Genomic DNA, 21,364 nt, shown 5'->3' on the forward strand with positions numbered 1-21,364 from the left:
GTGCTGTGAGTGCTCTGCATAACTGTCCTGCTCTGCCACCCAGGACCTGACCTCAGGGACTCCTGGTCTGCTGTGAGCTGTGGACCAACAGGAGAGTAAACCACCAGATTAATTGCAAAGTGATCATTTTAGGGTATGTTTCTCCACTACATTGCAGACATCTGTCTTTCTGAAAGACTGGTTAGTATTCGTGGTAACTAAACATTGCATTAGAAGCTAAAAATTTTTATGGTGTTGAGTTTACAAGTCCAAACCAGAAGCTTAAACTGAGACACTAATTTTTGAAGACATGCCTACAGCAGCACAAGATTAATGAGATTCTAGTCACAGCTTTACCAGGTACTGCTGGATGTGTGTAGGCATGGTCAACAGCTGTGACATCTTAAGGAGGCTCTACTCAAAGGAGAGTCATGAAGGGACACAGTTACAGTCAGGAATCTAACTTGCCATAAGTCTTGACACAGGGGGACTTGTTCCTCAGTGACTTCTTAATGCATGATTTACTAGCATTAATTACAAGGTTGCTTCCAAATGGGAAACACAGCTTAATGAAACAGACCAGAGATATAGAGACTGTGAGCAGGGAGGCAAAGAGCTCTTTAAAAAAGAGAATTCAGGCATATGTCTATTGCCAGAGGAAGGAACTGATCCTATCTTCAGAGATAGTCATAAAATATTATCAAAAATGCACTTGATTATCCAGCCCTGTTTACCTGAATAACTTTGTAGAGATAAAAAAAAAAAAAAAAAAAAAAAAAAAAGACACTCCCAGTTTACATCTGAACGACTCAAATGTAGTTCTCAGATGAATTACCTAAGCCTTTACTTTCAGTGGATAGGACCTAAGCTTGTACAAAAGCTCTAATTGAAATAAGCGTATTTGCTTAATTTCAGTGTGGTCAGTGAACTGGGAAATCAGCACAGTGGGATGCACATCCATGTAGATATCCCTTCTTATATAATGCAGTAGGCTGGGTGCAATGGTAGGGGCATGAAATCCCTTTGAAATTACCAGCTTTTATTGTGTGAGACAAATCTATGCATAACTGCATAGGTTTTGAGAAGCAGAAAGAACAGTTGTATACGTGAGCTGTACCACACAGGCTTTAGGATTTCAGCCAGGGATCAGTACACTCAGACCAGCCATTTCAGACATGCAACACATCTGGAGTACTTTGCATTTCTTTATGTTCCTTCCTGAAGTAATGGCATCCGTCTCTCTACTTACACAGATTCTTCATAAATATTTCCAAAGAGAGAAATCAAAAGTCAAACCATGTGTGCAGCCAGACACAGTGCCCATGAGGAATGATTAAGCTACACCAGGGAGGGTAAGTTTAGGACACAGCTGCTGCTGTGTGGACGCGGTCTGAAAGTCTTTTAAGGAGCTACACTCCAGAGCTTTGAGTGCCAGGAGGGACCTCCAGGACCCAGAAGCGAAACAAGCCTTGTGTATAAAGTTGACTTGTGTTGGGCTCTGGCCAAACCATTGTGTTTGTAGATGTCCTGGGACTAAAATGCTCTTCATCCAAATGGCTGAGCTGGTTTCTGTTGCTAGGGGTAGTTAATTTTTTAAACAGAAACAGAGGCATCCTTGCTCTGGTTCCCAGGCTTCTTTCTTTGGCATCACAGATGACTTTGCAGAAGGGCAGCATTCAACTTTTGAATGGTTTCTGTGCCTTGCTTGGCACGTACTCATGCTGCTGAAAATTGTGTTTTGGAAGTACTTTTTTTCCCCCAAACATGGATGCTCTCCTGGAGAAGGATGGGAGCAGATGTGTTTCTATTCAAGGAGTAACTAGCTTCTGATATGAATGCAAACCCCCAGGAAGGCTGGGAGAGAGCAGGGACCAAATGTCATCATCCAGACTACCCAGATAGAACATTTGGCAGGGAAATAGACTGAATCATTGTGGGAAAGAAAGTTCCAGTAAACACAACCCTGCAGTGCCATGGAGCATCAGGATTCTGGTGTTGGGAAGTGCTGAACAGCCTGCTGCTTATCCCTAGGCCAAGATTTGCTGCTTCCTCTTTGCAGAAAATAAATCTTCTTGTTTTTAATGTGTATTAACACAGCATTTAGAGGGCTGTATAGAGGGCATCCATTGTGAGGGGAAGTTGAACATGACGAAGTAAGAGCAGCTTTATAAGCAGAGAAAGAAAGGGCACACACACCAAGGAACCAGGGAGCAGCTTCGTGCAGAGGTAGGAAAAAGCAAATGTCTTGCCCTGCCTGTCTCCCTGTGTCTATTTAGTGCTTTATTCACTGTAAATATAAGTTGAGGACACAAGGGAAGTGGCCTCAGCTAAGAAGAATCAGGCTATAATTTCCACATTTCCTTTCAAATAGAACAACCCTGAAAAGCTAGTACTATTCTAAGTGTTGTATTAGTGCAGCATTCCTTTGTCTCCTCAACACAGACACTCTGAACAGCAGTCGTGATAATTTCCAGCATTATTACCTACTATTATTTAAGTAGTTAAAGCTGTGGTCTGCTGGTGGGGAAAAGTAAGATGTACAGCATGTTTGGGTTTAGTGTTTTTACACTAGGGAAGGCCAGAAGTGTTCAGCCATGTCCAGGTAGCAGTGAATGAACAGCTGTTTAAAAAATAAAAATAATAAAAAAAAAAATCCTAGGAATATAATGCAGATTTTCCAAAGCACGTGGGGTTTCCCACATAAAGACCAGCAACAGTGGCTTTTCTGTAGACTAGCAATGGATTTTTTCAGCTGTCAGTGACCTTGAGAAGAGGATAGAAGGTGTGCTCTTTATAGAGTCATTTAGGTTGGACAAGACCCTTAAGATGATCAAGTTAGGTTGATAACATCAACCTAACACTGCCACTACTAAACCATGTCCCCAAGTGCTTTGTGCTCATATCATTTAAACATCTCCAGGGATGGTGACTCCACCACTTCACTGGGCACCCTTTTCCAATGCTTCAACACCCCTTCATGAAGAAATTCTTCCAGACATCCAAACTAAACCTCCCCTGGCACAACTCGATGCTGTTTCTTTGAGTCCTACCACTTGTCACCCGAGAAAGGAGACCAACACCCACCTCGCTACAACCTCCTTTTGGGTAGTTGTAGGGACTGATGAGGTCTCCCAGACTGGGGAAACAAGTGAATACCTACAAGGCTGAACTATTTGGAGGAAGGGCTGACTGAGCCAGCAGGCAATTCAGGCCAGAGATATTGGCAGCCCTGGGCCTAGGCATGCAGAGCCCATCAGGGGTCCAGAGGGCAGCCCTGGGAGATGGCACAGGCTGCATGGGGCTTCACAGGAGCCAGCCATGTGCTGGGGCAGAGTGGGCATGGGGTGAGGATCCAGGAGGCCCGGGGGGATCCCTCCCTTGAGCAGCAGCCAGTCCTCATCTAGGTGCTCCTTTCTGGGGTCCTGGGCAGGGCGGATGATGGCAGACTTTCAGACAATGATGCCTGAGTGGACCCCACCATGTGGAGGGTTGGTTTGCTTTTAGGCTGTTACAGGGGAGCATCAGATGAGAGTAGCCATGGGATTGTTTTAGGCACCCCTCATCTGGATACCCAAAGTCAGTCTCCAGCACCTTACAAAGTATTTGTTTGTTAGCATAATTATATTATAATGTTTCACAATGCAACATTTGTCTAATGAACAGAGGAAAGAAACAGACTGCATTTGACCTACATGACAACTTTGAGATTCCAATATATTTAACATGCTCTAATTATTTAGGCATTAGGAAAAACTTGTAACAATATGCGCAGCCAATGAGGCAAATTTAGTATACTAGTTGTGAGAAGAGACCTCTTTATCACCTCCCTGTCTTTGTGATCTAAAAAGGATGAAAAGGTGTGGGAGGTCCTAATATAACTGAGACAACATTTACCTGGAGAAACAGACTGTTGCATAGTCACCCTCCTTCTCCACAGGCAGATCTAATTTTTTTCTCCTTGAAGTTAGATAATGAGATGTCTGAGTAAATGCTATTTTGGTATTTTTATGATACAATTCATACTAGGCTTTAATTTTACAATGATGAAGTGCACCTTCTGTCAGCACTTAGATATATTGTTGAATGTTTTGTTTATTTCAACTGCCTGGAATGTGTACCTTAGTCATGATTTATATGCAAATATTGACCTTAGCTCACAGGAGAGGATAATTTAACAATTTCTGAGTTTTTCTGACATGTTCATACTTCTTTCTTTTGCAAACCAGAACAGTTTTATTTTTCCTACCCTGCTATGAGGTCAGGAAGCTATGCTTTACCCAGTTTATCGGAGAGAAACTGAGTCCTCGTGAGATCAAGATAGAGTGATGATCCTATGGAAATAAAAGTAATAATACCTGTCTGGATCACTCAAATCAACTTCAGGATGGAAATGACTCAAATAGCCATACAGCAGGTGTTGTTAGCTGGGTCCTGTAGAACAGCAGAGTTCCAGCCTCATTTTCTCCTTTTTAAAGCCAGGTCCAAATTAAGCAAAAGGAGGATAAGGAGATAAAGGACTTCACTGCACTCTTAGTCCCAGTGAAAAAAGCAACTACTGGCTGCTTTGCCTGTGCCCACAGGATGACTGTCATCAGCTTCTCCTTCAGCAGGTGCTGGTAGTAACTCAGGCTCTGCAGCCAGATACATGTGCATCCAACAGAAAGACAACATGAAAACCTGTGCCTTCATTTATCACTACTTGCCACCCATCCTTCTACCTCTGCCATCCAATTTAGCCATCACAGCTCTGCTGGGTTTCTTCCTCCTCAGCCCAAGAAAGATGGAGAGGCACCTGAATCTGCTGGCTGTCTGACCAGCCTCAAGGCAGTCCCTTCTGCCTCTGCTTCTCTGAAGGCAGAAGGGAGCTTCTTGCTGCATCTCCCTCTCATGCTGCTGCCAGTGACAATGCAGCTGGTTGAGGAATGTGCAGCACACAGAGGTGATTTTCCCTTCCTGTAGTTTATGTCACGTGCAGCCTCAGAAACAAGATGCCATCAAGTCCGTCTTTCTCACTTTTTCTGTTAAGGTTCATAATATCCAGTCATTGTCTTTGTGTGCTAGTACCTTGATATGACAACCCAGTAACAAACAAACCATCTCTCCTCCCACATCAATTTACCTTGGAGAACAAAAGTGAATCCCTCACCTGACTTGTTATTTGACACTCCAGAAATAAAAAAATAATAAATCAATAAAAATAATTACAACCCTCTGTCTTTCTTGTATGACTTTGGGCAAATCATTTAGTCCTTCATAGTGTCTTCACTCCTTGTCTGAAAAAAATGGGAAAATGTCATTCCTTCCAGCTGTTTCTTTTTAATTCCCATCCATTGTGTGCTCTGTGTGCTCAACCTACTGATATGGAGCCTTCTGATACCACTACAGCGACAATGTGAATAAAAATCTATGCTAACTCCACATAAGATTTTTTTTAGAGGTTTCCATAGCTATTTTCTAGCTCATAATAAGAATGTATATCTAGTATAAGTTTCTATTTCTTGTATTGTCTTCAGAGTTATTTGACATTGGTCAATGCCAGAAAGAGAATTGACTAGAAGGTTCCTGGTTTGGATTTTACAGGGCTATATCTAGCCTTAGAGATTTTAAGCCAGTTATGATTGGGGGGTTTTTGCTCTCAGTGTAGGCTGTGCAGTCCTACAAGCCCCCAGAGGGTGATCTCTTATCCATTTTGTGTCCGTGTTAACTTCTCTATCTGTAGGTTGAGTCTTGCTGTTTGGATGGTGGTGGTAATTTCTTGAGTCATTTGTGCAAGCCTCACCACTCTGTTCTTACCTTAATTCCTTGGTAAGGACAAGCTCCCCTGCAACAGCATAGCAATTTAACCCACACTGGTTATTTCAAAAGAGCAACTCATGGTACACCTATGGGGAGTTCTGTGTCTAGCTTGGGGGGATGACCACAAAGAGAAACTGAGACTTCAGTGAGCTTTAAAGGCTCATGACACACCTTTGCAGACTCCCTGTAGATCTGCATATGGTGGCAGGACTCTGTCCAATGTTCATTAGTCTTTTTTTATATTTAAGCAAAAAGATGAGTTTAATTTTCATCAGGTAGTTCCCAACAGTGCGCAACAGGATGGATTGCAGGTGATGTGGAAGAGGAAAGAATTTTCTTCAGCCAGCAGCACTGACATCTTCAAATGGGCCCAGCTTCATCCAGAGAGCTGTCAGAGTAACTGTACCAGCAGACCCAATGATCCTAGCACCAGGGATGAGCAATATTCCTGTATCCCACACACACTCATGTACTGGTTGTGCTGTCCATTGTACTTTGCCTACCCAAACCTCCACATTGTGTATTGATTCATTGTCCCATGAATCACTCCAATTACCAGCTTATATGATACTTCCAGAGCCCTCTATCCCTCATAAAGGCTCTCTCTGCATCTACTCAAACAGTTAAACCCAGACAGAGATTTACTCCTGGTGTCGCTGAAATGTGAAACTCTGGTAAGACAAAGAGTCAAACCTCCAACGGGCATTGAAGAACTCTTGGAAAGCATTGTGCTTTATGCACAGAGAAGAGAAAATCAACCTACCTATTAGTGGGACTGAGTCAGAAGTTGCAGGCATGATCTCAGCCACAAGCAGCATGAACACAGTCAGGGAAAGCAGAACAGTGATACCTGCAGGGAGTGAACATGTAGGGGAAAGATGAGGACCATGATCGATGCAGCTCCTCCTCTGATGTCTTTGCTGTTAAAAACAACTTTGTCCTGATCTATGGCTAAGCCAAAACCATGACTTAGGGCTTCTTAGGGCAGGTGAGAGCTTCTACCAACTGAGAACATCTTTTGATATACATTTATCTGCTCCCTTTCCACTTCTCAATTGCACCCAAACCTTTGCTGCTCTCAAAATAATAGATAAATCTTTGCAGGTCACTAAAATGGAGCTTGCAGAGCTCATGAAATACACCGTTCTTGCAAAACAGAGCTCATAAAAAAAACAGACACTTATTAAGGGCTAGGAGACACTTAAAGAGTTTTGGCTATTGCACGTTATATAACACCCTCCACAGAGATGCATGCCTGTTTCAAAAGGAGCTCATTGTCATCTTGTTCTCTCTGGAAAGGCTGTTTGCAAATCCTAACTGCCCTAAGCTGAGAAATTGCTTTTTATTTCACATGTTTAATGTATGAACATTATATCCCATTTTTATGACAATATTGTACTTTAGCTCAGATAGTCCTTTTCCCTGCCTGCACACTGTTTTTCACAGGCAGCAGTCTTATCCCTCACAGCCCGTGTTTTGCTTCTTGTAAGACCGGCTGCTCAGTAGATCCCTGATGGTTTTAACAACCAAGTGCATTTGTATGATTTAAAGGTCTCTATCCTGATTGTATTTGTGCACAATTGACTCTAAAGGTCTCAGCTGGGTCACTCTTACATATTTACAGCTTCCCCTGTCTTTTCTTAGAATCACCATCCTGTCTGTATTGGTATGCATGACAGTAAAGCTTGTTTAGCTATTCCTTTGCTGTTGCTACTTTGCATTCCTTGGGAACTCATGGTTTGGAGGTTTGGGAGCTGTACTTGGAAGGCAAAAGTAAAGTACCCAGCTGCTGCTGCTCATGACCCTTCACTCTCTATATCTCAGCAAGTCCTATCTGAAAGAGAGTTAATCACCTGTGAAATCCAGTGAGACATGCTAAGGAACAGGACGACAGGGAAGACAGACTGCTATCACTGCTGCCTCTGCCAGAGATGAGTTCTGCCTCATCCCAGGGTAAAATCCCAAGGATGATGTAAGTGGAAGTACTTAGTACAGCGTGTGTGAATGCTATACAGAAAGCTGTTACCCCAGTTTCTGCAACCAAACAAGTGCTTCTGTTGTTCCTCCAGGGAAATCTTTATTCATCAAGCACCATGAGGCATTATTTGCCATTTTATGGGAATCCCTAATGAAATAAATGAATTCTTGACCACTTACCTAAAGAAATCTTCTCTCCTGAATCAGCTGGCAAAAGGAAAACAAGCAGAGCCAAGCCAGATATGAGGACACAAGGAATCAGTAAGTTCAAGCCATAGTAGAGGGTGCGTCGGCGCATGGTGATGGTGTACGTCACATCTGGGTAGGGTTCTTTACAGCACTCGTAGTACATCTCGTTCCTCTTTCCTGGGACACCTACAGAAAGGGAGGTCAGAGCAGCAGGGAGAGGTGCAGGACTGCCCAGCATCCATCCCCTTGGAAGGAGCCAAGCACCAATGGCTTATGAGCCAATGTCTGGCTCGTAAGGGCCTCTCACTGTTACCAAAAGGATCTCCAGAGACCCTCTAGTCTGTCCCACAGCCACAAGCAGATCCAGCTTTCTTATTTCATATTCTTATGAATGAAATGTTTCTTATTTCATGTTTCTTATTTTATTGTTTCTCAGATGCCCTGGCTGGTAGAAATACTGTAATCAGTTATTCTGGGTCAGTTTTTCCTTGGCTACATATCTGGATTAGAAGATGAAACATCCTTGTTGCAAGTTCTCATTAAAGTGGTCTAAAACCTGTCCATTTCTACAGCATTACTTCTGATTTACAATTTCTTAAATGAGTTCAGAATATCTCACTGAGATCAAGCTATGAATAACCAATTCTGGACATGGGTTCCTCTTTTAAAAATGCAGGTATCTTTTGAAGCACAGAAGAGAAGAGAGACATAGTGAGGTGCAGTTATTTGCAGATTTTACAGACTGGAGGACACTTTGATGGTTTTCTGGCTGAGAGGGATTCTTTGCAAAAGCTCTTTCCAGTTTTGCTGAAATAGTGGTTTTTGCACCAATCATTTTTTGGCTGATGTGTTAGAGTAGATGTGACAGTAGTGTTCAGTGTGTCTACATGAGGCACATCTAAGTATAGTACTGGCACACTGCTCAGATGCATCAGCACCAGTAGATTTCATCTATGCACTTAGTTTTAGGCAATTGCTTCAGAACACAGTGTTTTCAGACACATTTCAAAGAATGTATTTGAAAAGTTTTTTCTGAACTTTTTTTTTTTCATGCTGTTGTTTTCATGGAAAATCTTAGTATCTGTATTTCAAATGTCTCAATAAGATTGATCATTTCTATATATTTGGGTTTTGTCTTTGAAAATTAAACTACTGAAAAATAATTTAAGCCAGATAATTTACCCACTAAATCCCACTCTCCATTTGAGATGTAGTTGGAAATATCAGCATCAAGCATCTGCAGGTCAATCAGCCAGCCACTGTGAGTCCAGGAGCCAAACTTCAAATCACACTTCTGCACATCAAAGGGGAACCAGCGGACATCAATGTAGCAGGTGCTCTTCAAGATGCCTGTGGATAGACATAAACCAGAGTCAATAGCATGCAGGGAGCAGTTCTCCTCCACCCTTATCTGTCCAGTTGAGTGTGAGCAACTTTCCTCTGCAAAAGCCTGTGTGATGTAGTCGTGGGTTAATCAAACAACTATCACAGGTGGAAGGTGTTGGTCTGTGTGGAATATCATCCCTTCCTGGGCACCAAGGAAGAGCAGAGAAGATGACCGGTGCAGCCCGTGCCACCAGCAGCTGGTGGCAAAGCACAGATGCCATCCCTGCAAACCCTCACTCCTGCAGGCTTGTAGCTCTGCAGCCTTCACCTTATCTCCCCACCTCCCCGGGCCAGCAGCCATCTCAGAGGTGCTGTGCGATGGAGAAGCAGCTCCTGCTTCATTAGATAGTTATCTCCAATGCTGTGCCGAGGTGACCTGTTTGCAGTAGTTGTTTCTGTGTGCTCCCTAAAACACCAGCTAATATGAACCCTAGACGTGAATCACCTAAACTGAGTCTGATGCTTTGCTGTAAGTACTCAGGCTGTGATTTTGAAGATAAAATCCCCAAAATAGAGTTACTGTGTTGCTGTTTCTGCCTGCTGCTGCAGAGGCTCAGGGCATTCTGACATAACTGTATATTATGTGCAGGATTATTTATTTCCCTGCACAAACACTGATGTTCTTCAGAGGCTAGATTCCCTCCTTTTGCTCCATCACCTTCTGGTAGGTCTGCCTCCCACTGCCACAGCCACTGTGGGGTTGGTTTCATGGGTGTTTTCTCCTAGTTTTCCCAAATTTTGGCTCTGCTCCCTTCCTTCTCAACAGACAGCTGTCTCCTGCTTGTCCTCTCTCTCCACTCCTCCACCAAGCCATATGTACCAGAGCTTGTTTCTCTAATGGAGAGCAGTGGTGAGTACAGTCTGCTCTCAGTCATGGGAAATAAAACTTTCATGAAGCCTTGGAAACAACATCTTTTCCTCCTTTCCATGTTTTCCAGTCTCTTGATTAATCTAGCTGCTTCTGTGAGCACTTGCTGCATTAAGTAGGCTGATTATCAACATTTACCTTCTAAATTGGATTGGGCAAAGCAGTTTAGCAGCAGTTAAACTCATTTAAGAAATTATTTCCTGTGCTTTTCATGAGACATTTCTATTACTCCTTATTCTCTCTTTTCTATTTCCTTGCAGTCTTAAGTAACCACAGTGTTTGTAGCTCACCATAGATGTACTCTGCTTGTGTGGTATGCCTTCTCCTCTGTTAGGTGAAAAGAGACTAGCAGAGCATCAGATCTGCCCACCCAGGCACCTTTTCCATCACCTACTCGTACAGACCCCAGAGGAATGAAGAAGGCTCTGCTCTGGTGCATCCTGATTTTATTCCTGTCACCTGTTTCTCCCTGGAGAGCAACCGTTCCCGTGGTCTGCCTCAGGAAAAACAAAACAAAACAAAAACTTTTCTTTTTCTTTTTCTTTTTTTTTTTTTTTCTCCATTTGCTTGTTTGTTTTGTTTTGTATGTTTTTAAAGAAGTCTCAGAGGTAAGGATCTGTTGTGGACCAGCCACCAGGGAAGACCAATTTGTTTCCTGGTGTCCCTGTGGATGTCCTGGCATCAGTATGCCAGCAGATTTGGCACAAGGTTTGGACATTTCTTGCCCACCAAATGGAGGGGCTGTGGAGATAGCCCATGTGTTTTCTGGCAGGTGCTGGCTGCTGGGCCCTCTGGGCACTGAATCATGAATACAGACAGAAAGCAGGATGTGTTTTGGGTCTGGCTGGCCAGCACTGGACTCAGTTCATCTTTTCTCCTGGATCTGCAGGCTCAGCCTCATGAGGTGGATTTGGCTGCAGAGGGACTGCTGCTTGTGGGTGCCTCCTCTGGTACACAGCTCTTCTCACTCTCAGGAAAGAGCTAGTTGGTTTACATGAGAAACTTCCCTCTGTGATAATGTGACCTGTGGTGCGTATCACTTTGCTTTGGGCAACACCTCAGCTGGGCCTCTGAATGATCAAACTGCTCAGAAGAGAGATTTACTGATTTATGAAGTGGAAATATGCTACTAATGATGGACCTAAATTACTTCAGTGGGTCTGCCTAATAATTAAATTACACAGATTGCAAAATTTCTGCAGACTGCTTCTAAACATTTTGAATTCATTTATGAAGGAAAACTGCTTGTAGTTATTCAAAGCTACGCATTCACTTAAAACAAACAAACACACTGCATCCTACCTGGAGGAATATATTGGCAGGATCCAGAGTAATTCACCAGCACATTTGTGTGAAATGTTGCATCAAATCTTTCATCCGCACTATAACACGATATAAAGAAAACAAAAGAAAAGAAAGAAAATGTAGGCTGATTTTGAGTTAAGATGAAGCAACTTCCAAGAGAATAAAAACAGTCTTTTGTGAGAGTTCAATGCACAGAATCAAGGTCTGGCTTACACCTCAGCAAAGAGCACACCCTTCATTAGTATCTGGTCTTCTGACAGACACCATTGGCCTGCACCCAGACATGCTGGTGACTTTCTTAACATCCTTGGACAGTCTGGGAATCATATTATAGAATGACTTGAGTTGGAAGGGGCCTTAAAACCATCTAATTCCAAACCCCCTGCCATGGGCAGGGACACTTCCTACCAGACCAGGTTGCCCAAAGTCCCATCCAGCCTGGCCTTGAACACCTCCAGGGATGGGGCATCCACAGCTTCTCTGGGCAGCCTGCGGCAGTGCCTCACCACCCTCCTAAAGAATTTCCTCCTAACATCGAATCCAGATCTCCCATCTTTCAGTATAAAACCATTCCCCCTTGTCCTAGCATTATCTACCCAAGCAAAATTTGATTTCCATCTTTTTTAATAAACCTCCTTCAAGTATTGAAAAGCTGTAGTGAGGTCTCCCCAAAGCCTTCTCTTCTTCAGTCTCAACATCGGATGTCTCAGGGCAAAGGCAGAAGGGAAAGGAGCAGAAGTATCATAGTTTTTGAAGTTTCTGAGTGGTTTTCAAAGATTGGACTGTAGGAAGAGTTTTTTTTCAGGGGCTGCTGTCAGAATCAGGCAGCTCACAGTGTAAATCAAGTTATTTTTTACCTAGATATTTGTTATGAGAGCAAAGGTTTCCTGAGGCTACAGTTCTGCAGTCTCTTAGGATACATGGGGGCCAAAGGTTTGCTTCAGACAATGGAAGACGACACTGGAGAGAACGTGTTTCAGATCTGGGAATCATAGGACATTAGTGATTGAGGCTGTATGAGCAGAAACCAAGCAAAAGGGACCAGGAAAAGTGAATTTATTTAAGGTTCCAGAGGTTCTGAGAATACAAAGGGAATGGTGTGCCAAGCAAGGGCAAGCATTCTTCAAGGGAGCAGGCATGGGGACCTGCTCCAGGTTTAATAAAGAAGGTTCCTCACACTGGTGCTGCAGACCCTTGCCTGTCATAGCTATGTGCAGGTCTTTGTTGCAGGCCTCCACCTTCTTACACACCCTGTCTTACAACCAAACAAGTAAAATTCAGGTCCCCTGTTCCTCTTATGACCTGCTCTCTGTTCCTGTCTGAGGAGTCCTCGGGCAAAACATGCTGGAGAAGGAGACTCCATACAGGACACACAGACAGCCTACTCTGATGGGAAAAAGTAAATCACAGTGTCCACTGCTTCAGGATCCTCTGCATCAGGGCCTGGAAATCAAGGGCTGAACATTGAAAACATGGGAGCAAGATCATATGCCTCAGGATAAGATTAATGAAACAGAACAAACCAATGGGGATGAAATTGAAAAGACTAAGGTGCAGGATGAGTGATGACATAAAAGGCAGCAAGAAACGCTTTCATTAATAGAAGAAAACAAGAAAAAGTCAAACTGGAAAAGTCAGACAGGATAGACCCACTGCTTTCCATGGTACAGGAAGATGCAGTATCTTGTACCCTCTGCACCTCACTCTTCACAAATTGTGGCTCACCCTAATTAATTCTCACACAGTGACAGGAGCCCAGGGCAGGAGAGGGGAGGAATAGGTTAAAGAAGTGTAGATAAGAGACTTTCCAGTTGGCAGCGCTGATGAAATTTACTCTCGAGTACTGAAGGGACTGGCCGAAATGCCCTCTGAAGCATTAACAATTATCTGTGAGAGCTCGGGGAAAACAGGGAAGGGCTCAGTGAATTAGAGAAGATCAAACAGAATTCTGACTTTTTTTTTTTTTTTTAAATAAGGTGAAATTACATACACATCAGTCTAACTTCAAAGATAATGAGGTGAAAACAGCTGGCACAGATTTGTCAAGGGCCAACTGGATCAAATCAATCTAATTTTCTTACTGACTTACTGAATAAGAGGAGGTAGAAGATATATCTGAACTTCAGAAAGCCTTTTCCATGCATATTCTTATAAATAAACTAGAGTAATATGGACCATACTGTATTACTCATTTTTGGTGACAGAAAATGAGTAAAGAGACTGTAAAGTAGTAAAGCTAGAGTAAAGAATTATACTTTAAAAATTTCCAGGTCACTCCAAGCTTCCTTCAGATATTGCGGGGACTTGGAATGAAAAATGGATCTTGGTAGACAGTAGAAACCAGCAGAATGAAACTCATCCCAGATAATTAGAAAATATTATGCATAAAACTGACAGAAAAAAAAAAAAAGACAAAAAAAAAAAAAAAAAAGACAAATCAGTGTCAAATCCCCCCCCTCCTGGAAAGAATTAAAGAGAAGTGTCTAGAGCACTTTCACTGCAACCAAAATGGCAGAAGTACTGTCCAGAGTACTGGACTCTCATGGAAAAGAAAAAAATAATCTGGAGTGTTAAGAGGAGACAAGGAATGATGAAAAGAAATTTAGAAAATGTTGGTGATGGGTAATGTGCAAAGAAACAGATTGTTCTGTTCAGGCAGGAAGACTGTGGCAGCAGCAATTTTCTAGCACAGGTGTGGTAATTATAAGGAGAGTACGGATTGTTTGCTCTGCACATTCATTAGGATAAGGGAAATAAGACACCTGCAAAACAATAGCAAGATTTAATATTTAAATATGTTAGCTGGTGCTCATTTACTTTTTTTTTTTTTTTTTTTTTTTTTTTTCAAGTGTAGGAGACAAAGTCCTGGATGGCAAAAGCCCTGGAATATAAATGCAGCAATGCTGTTTTCCAGCACCTAGTGTTCTAGTGTTAGGCTCTCACTGGATATTGTGCACCTTGCTTACCTGTTATACAGAAGAATGTCTGGTACCCAAATCTGGTCAGCGGGAAATCGTAAGTTCTGCACCCCTGGGTATTCGTACTGATCCCAAGACAAGTAAATATCAACCCAGTACTGTTGGAAAATACATACATTACGTTATACAAGCTAGCAAAAATCTTTTAAGGTACCTGGAATATTTAGGGAACAAAATGGGTATTGCCAATAGCAATAGCAGTAGTCTGACAGTATGGCTAAAAGGGTGTTACGCGTGCTATAGCTGAAGACACCCTCCGCAAAGGACAGGATATATGTAGGCTGTGCCCTGACAGTCCCGTAGTCCCATGAGTTGGTCTGCTTTAGTTTTTCCAATAGAGCTAAACCCATTCTTTCTGCAAACAGCAGCAGGTAGCTGCAGAAGAAGCAGCCTGTTCAGTTGCACCCATTAACTTGACATAGTGTTCGGCTGCTTAAGTCAAAGCAGAATTAGCTCAATCATTCAAGTCTCCCACAGGCTTCTCCCTGCAGAGCTGCATCTTTGCTGAGCACAAACCATTAAGGAGATCGGTTTATGCTCCATAAGAATAGATCATATCTCTCACCATACGCCACCAGCAGCAGACGTGGTGAGAAGCTCCCTCCACCACAGCCCTAAGCGAAGATCAGTTTTGCTTATCCTGCATGACCAGCACTGGTCACTGCTCAGCTGGAGAGGTTTGCAGGAGAGGGAGGAGGAGCATTTATGGGTGAGGTTTTTAAACTGGGAGGGAAGCTCCTAGGAAGCTGTGCCACCAATGAGCCTGGGCACTGCTGACAGCAGTGTAGCACAGGGCTCCACGTGGTCCTCTGCATTTAGAAGTGCATGCTGGGGGGGTTTTGTACAAGCCATGAGAGCAGGGCACCCAGGTCTTACTGTGCCTTACTTCACCACAGGTCCTCATCTCTGCCCTTGGAGGGGCCCTGAGCCCCTTGAAGAGTCCTTCACTTGTGGTGGGAGTCTACCTTTGGGCTCTCCATTGCAAGATCCCTATGCCCAGTGGCCTAACAGTATAGGCTGGTATCACCTCCTGAAGCCACCAGGTCTGCCCAATGGATTAACTCAATCTCCTTTGCTTTGTTTCAAATGCTGAAAGGAACATTGGAAAAAAATCAAAGGACTCAGAACATGCACTAGTTTCACACTGCAGACAAGTTAAAAGGCAGCGATCTTGCTTTCCAGGTAAGAAAATGCATCCAACAGCAGTTTGGTATTAGGAAGAGGCGGGTTGTTTATTGACATGGGTTACTCACCATCTGTAGCCAAGCATTTGTGATCAACACCTGGTTCTTCTCATCCTTTAAACAAAAGGGACAAGGGAAAGGGAAAGGGATAAGGGATAAGAGATAAGGGAAAAGGGAAGAGAAAAAGGGATGAGCCTCAAAGTACAAATAAATTACAGGTGGAAGAGTTCCTTTTCTGTTTCTTTGAAAACCCATGCTCTTGGAGTAAGCAAACACAAATGCTACGGCGTAGACTGTGAGTTCAGCACAGTGCCACCCAGCTGCTTTGCATGGCTCAGACAATACTGGCTCTTTCTATCCTTTAAAACTACAGACCTCCTGAATTTATCATAACAAATCACTATCAGAAGCGAAAATAATAGACAACAGCTGTTATTTTGCTGGAGACAATTGAAGAGCTTACCAAATGCACAAGCTTTTCCTTTCATCTAGTTGGGCAAAACAAGTTATTTCTAATACCATGAAGTATGTGATAATTGGAGCAGGTTTATGTCATCTCTGCTGCCACTGCAAAACAGTAGGGAAATGGCACTGGAAGCACTCTTCTTTTTGAGTCTGCAGAACCCCAGATCCACACCCATGCTTTGCATAGCTTCAGATACCACCATATGCGTGCCCTGCACTTACAGGGAGCTAAGGCTGGGTACTCCATGGTGCTGGCTTACTGTATGCACAGTCCTGTCCAGCTTGAACTGAGATGGATACTTAGGCTTGGGTTTGATGTTGTGCCTGAGGGTAGGTCTGACCAACGTAGCCACTTTCCAAGAAAATCACACTCTTGGCCAAAAGGCATGCCAGAAAGCAGCAGTTGTCCTCTCTGCTTCAGCTCAGATCTCTTGGAAGGAACAGCCATGGCCTGGACAAGGTGACTCACTTGCCCACAGCAAACTGGGAATGCTTTCAACCAGCGTTCTCCCAGACCATCACACCCCATCATGCATTGACTTGCCTACCCTTACTCCAGGTAAGTTAATATAAAGTACAATTTGGGCTCCGGAGACATTACTCTTCTTTAACAGATTTTATGATTGTGTTCTTTCCTATTCTTCCATAGCCAAAGAGAAACATCAGATACAGAACTCATGCAGAGACCAGAGTGATTAGTGACATTACAAGGAAGATGTGGAGATCTCTGAAGGAGAGAGAGATGTTTTATCATCAGACAAAGCCACTGTAAAACTCTGCAGAAAACCCTGTGACTGCACTGCAGTGATAAAACCTCAGGGCCCAACAAAGCAACAAATACTCATGGAGAGTGCGCAGTAAGAGCAGACAGACAGAGAACTTCACCAAGATGCAAGATGATGTGTTGTCCTACCAAGTTTCTGAGTAGAAATTTGCCAGTTGGTCCTGGATGTCACCTAATCAAGTTACTTCCCAGGCTCATGGTGACAACCACGTGGTGCCAGTGCTCTGGACTCCCAAGCTACCAATTAATGAGTCTGTGTGTGTGTGGATGCCCTACGAAGCATCTGTTCCTTTCTGGTGTTTGGGGTGGGAGACACTGCAATTGCATACTACTGGATGGTTTCTTCAATGAGGCCTCTTGAGTTTACCTGTTTTGTGTCCCATGCAGAAACCACTGCACAACTGCAGACTCCCAGGCTAATGCCTGAGGAAGAGCTGCCTCAGGAAGCCTCCTCTAAGCCTCTCTGGCACAGAAGATACTGAATCACTGGCACTGCTTTACCCCTAGCATAAAACTTGTTTGTGTCGTGCTTCCTTCTCCTCTCCCACTTGGCTTGTTGGAGCTGCAGAAACATCCCATTATAGAGAGGAGGAAATCATTGATCTGGAGGATTCATGATTGCTTTGGCAATGTGGCAGAGATATTCTCTGTTGCCAGGCACCTTTCTCCAGGAAAAGCATGACACAGGTCTTTGCCATAGTCCTCTATGCAAATTTGTCTATCACACCACCTCCTCTTTCTCACCTTGCATCCCCTTGGGATCAGCCTAAATGACTTATGCTGCTGGAAGGTACTACACAGAAATCAGACGAGATTTTAGATCCTGCTATACTGGTAATTGATGGAGTCATTAGAGTTATTTGTGCCAACAGATCTGGAAAAACAGCAACCCTACAATACCAAGGAAGTGTCCCAGGAGTTCTCACAGGCCTTCCCTACCTGACTGATGCCTGTCTGGCCTGCCATGATTCCCCAGGTGGCATCTGGCATGGTGGGCATAATGCTTGTCTGAGTTACTCATTAAATCTTGGCTACGTTTTGTGCTGCTTGGCAAACAATAAGTGCTTTATACTTCTAAGCTGCATACATCCTCAGTGCAAAGACTTTCTGTGTACTGCTGAAGACAGCTGAACAGAGTGATCCAAAAAGGGGCTGTAACAGCTAGCCTGCTCCTTTCCCCAGCCTGTGCAAAACGAAGGTTTTCCAAGCATACATTTTACCTCATGGCGAAAGTGGGGAGGGTAGCTTCCCCTTTCTGTTGGCTACCCTAAAGCCAGAGTGGGATGCAGTAAAGGGTAGCACGGATCTGGAAGGCCTGTAAGTTTACTCCATGTGGAGATGTCTCTGTTCAGGGGCCTTTAACTCTTGACTCTGATTTACAAACAAACTTCCTTTAACTTGATGTATTAAGCTTATTCTCAATAAACTCCATGATTGCAAAGAAAATCACCTAGGGCAGACCTCTGTACTTCACAGAACTGCCTGTTGTGTTTAGCTGCTCACCCATCATATCTTTATGAAGTCCTTATTCAGAGTCAGGTGCTAATGACCTTGGCAATCAGCTTTGTCTTCAAAAAATTCATCAGCCACCGCACAGCATGTGGATATTTCATGTAGCACTAAACACATTACCTTGGGTACAATTTGACTTCTTGTCACAAGGCCACAGTGTTCACTGTGTTTGTTCTGCTCCTCAGTTTTGTTTTGCAGTCAAGGTTGGACTTTTCTATTCAAGTTGTCACACATTCACCTGGAACATAAGCACACCCTGCATGGTCTTCCTGCCTTGCTTTTTGATAAGCACAGTCAGAAAGAGCACAAAGTCTAACCAGAGCTTTGGGCTGCTTATGACTCTTTTAGCCTTGGGGGAAAAAATGTCACTTCAGGCTCTTTTCATGGCCATTCAGAGTCTGTCTATTCTCATCCTCGCCTCCAGGCTGCCGAGCTTTCAAAGGCTTTATAGACAGCAAATGCTATTTCCGTATTCAGCACTGATCAAAAGATGCAACCTGACGGGTCCTTCTTATCACAGGATGGAACAGAAAGTTTCCTAAACAAGGATCTGAGTTTGGGAAGAAAAAATAAAAGGCTGTTCTGGGGAAGCAGAGGGGCACAATCCCCTTCCTCCCCTGCTGGCCACCCCTCTGTTGATGCAGCCCAGGCCTCAGTTGACCTTCTGGGCTGGAAGCACACACTGCTGGCTCAGGTTGAGCTTCTCATCCACCAGCACCCCCAAATCCTTCTCTGTAGGGCTGCTCTCAATGAATTCTTCTCCCAGTCTGTCCTCATGTCTGGGATTGCCCTGACCCGGGTGCAGCACCTTGCACTTGGACTTGTTGAACCTCATTAGGTTCACATGGGCCCACTTCTCCAGCCTCAGGTCCCTTTGGATGGCATCCCTCAGAAGGCCCCTCCTCAGAAGGACCCTGAGGAGCCAGGCCTTCCAAGAGTGCATCCTGAGGCTGCCCAGGAGGTAAGGGTGGTAGAAGTCTGGAAGTCTGAGTCTATCATACCATGTTTGTGCAAGGGGCTTTTAAGGCCTGAGATATTTATGGAGCTTTCCATCTTTGAAAGTTTGTTGTTTTACTGGGCTGTGTAGCTTTGTAACCTGTAAGGAAATAGGGGACTAAATAGCCTTTGGAGTGGACTGGTTTTCTGGCCTTTCCAGAGCTCTGGAAAGATAGGAGAAAACTTGAATAACCCAGCACTTCTATTTTTTTTTGGTCAATTTGCAAGGTCTATTCCTCACTTAGCACTGTCAGCCCTGGGGATGACCTTCCCTCTGCTTTTCACTCTCTCAGCTCTCCCTACAGCAAAGCAACCAAAGCAGCCTAGCCAAAATCCCAGGTGAGAATGGAGAAGACAAGCCCCCAGAGATGCTTTTTCAACATTCCTCAGGCTGTTCCCCTGGGCTGAAAATGTTCAGCTCAAACAAATCAGTTTGCTTCTGGTTATTAAAAATGCTGGGAAAGCTATTTCTGTGGTCAGTAGCCAGTGCAACAGTTGCCCTCTAAATCCTTTCTTTCTTTATCTGGGTCACATTCTCCCCTTTCTATCTTCAGACTCACCCCAGTTAATCCTCTCTCTTGGACATCTGATTATTCCTTTAGCCTTTGACCCATGGATGTTTCCTCCAGTGCATGTTCTAGGACATGTGTGAGTTTTATTTTTATTTATTTATTTTTCCCCACTGCCAACTCAAAGCTCACAATATGCCTTTCTTTTGCACCAATGCCTATCAGTAGACTCTCCCTTGCCAGGCAAACTATGCCACACAATTATCTGGGTCATGGAAGAACAAATGCAAAGGTCTTCCTGGTTTAGTAGCCACATCCTATGGTGATGTGTCATCTCTCTAACAAGGCATTTGCTACCTGGTGACTGACTGACCTCATTAATCTTTGTACTTTTGCAGAGGGAGTTAATTCTGCCATTGATTTATCACAAGATACAAAGCTAAAAAGTCCTAAATTGCACAGGTAACTCTCAGCAGTGACTAAAGGCCATATGGGTCTACTTTGGTTGATTTCTTTTCTTTTTTTTTATGCTGCTTTCATGCCTGAATGTGTAGGAGGGGTATGGCCAAGAGAGAACACCATTGACCTTGAGACTCAGCTTTGTTAGCAGAGGCGTCATTCTCCACACTGGATTTTTCAAGAGAATCAAAAGGAAATGGAAAGGCTTTCAAATGCTCTTAGGCTCCGTCTATGTCTGCAGCAGGCAGTCCTTTCCACTGCTGAAACACCCTTCTACCCACTACCTTGCAATGATTAAGTAAAACAGCTTTAATGCACTGTATGAATGAAGCCCCACAAAACCAGACGGCTTGGGGAAAGCCTGGGTTGCCCTGGCAACAGTCATTAAGCATAGCTGGACAGCCTTTATACTTTTTTCCAGTGTTTGTTAACCATAAGTACTTGTACATCTACAATTTGCCTTCTGAAAGAGCGTTTAAAATGTTGGAATGAACGTTGCCATAGAAACGTCAAAATTGAGAAGATAACTGATGTTTAAGTACTTCATCTCCGTACTTTCAAGAAGGCACTTTCAGGAGGAAATGGGAACTGGGGAGATGGCCTGGGGTCAAGAGGAAGGGATGACGAGGGACACCAATATACACTGGAACAACAAAGAGGACCAAACATCTACTGATGTCTGCTAAGCATTTCTGTGCACATCAGGATGGAGGCATGGTAAAGTTTGTCAAGCCAAGATATAGTTAAGAGCTCATAGATGAATATCCTCTCCCTCTTGCTTGTCTCATTTTACCACCTCAGGCCTTTACTCCTATGTTAAAGGTGTTTTCTTTAACATCCATGGAATGCAGACTTAGTCTCACACCTTTCATAGTGCATGGCATTCAACTACAGACTGTGGCTATAGGTGCATTACTGCTGAAACTCTTCAAATTTTTGCTAAAATGCAGCCACTCACCAGAGCCTGAAGACTTGGA

General features: G+C 43.6%; 1 protein-coding gene across 1 annotated transcript in view; it reads right to left on the reverse strand.

The window, feature by feature from the left end:
• Positions 1–21,364, reverse strand: part of LOC311221636 (neuronal acetylcholine receptor subunit alpha-7-like) — a gene marked incomplete at both ends in the record, with an annotated part of 58,767 nt that overhangs the window by 11,967 nt on the left and 25,436 nt on the right. The window contains 6 exons of the mRNA XM_084305732.1: positions 6,539–6,625; positions 7,933–8,127; positions 9,124–9,291; positions 11,498–11,577; positions 14,467–14,576; positions 15,732–15,776. Of these exons, the coding sequence (XP_084161858.1) occupies positions 6,539–6,625; positions 7,933–8,127; positions 9,124–9,291; positions 11,498–11,577; positions 14,467–14,576; positions 15,732–15,776 (685 nt within the window). The remainder of the gene's footprint in view (positions 1–6,538; positions 6,626–7,932; positions 8,128–9,123; positions 9,292–11,497; positions 11,578–14,466; positions 14,577–15,731; positions 15,777–21,364) is intronic.

This window comes from Netta rufina, assembly GCF_964035555.1.
Source record: "Netta rufina genome assembly, chromosome: Z".
NCBI lineage: Eukaryota > Metazoa > Chordata > Aves > Anseriformes > Anatidae > Netta > Netta rufina.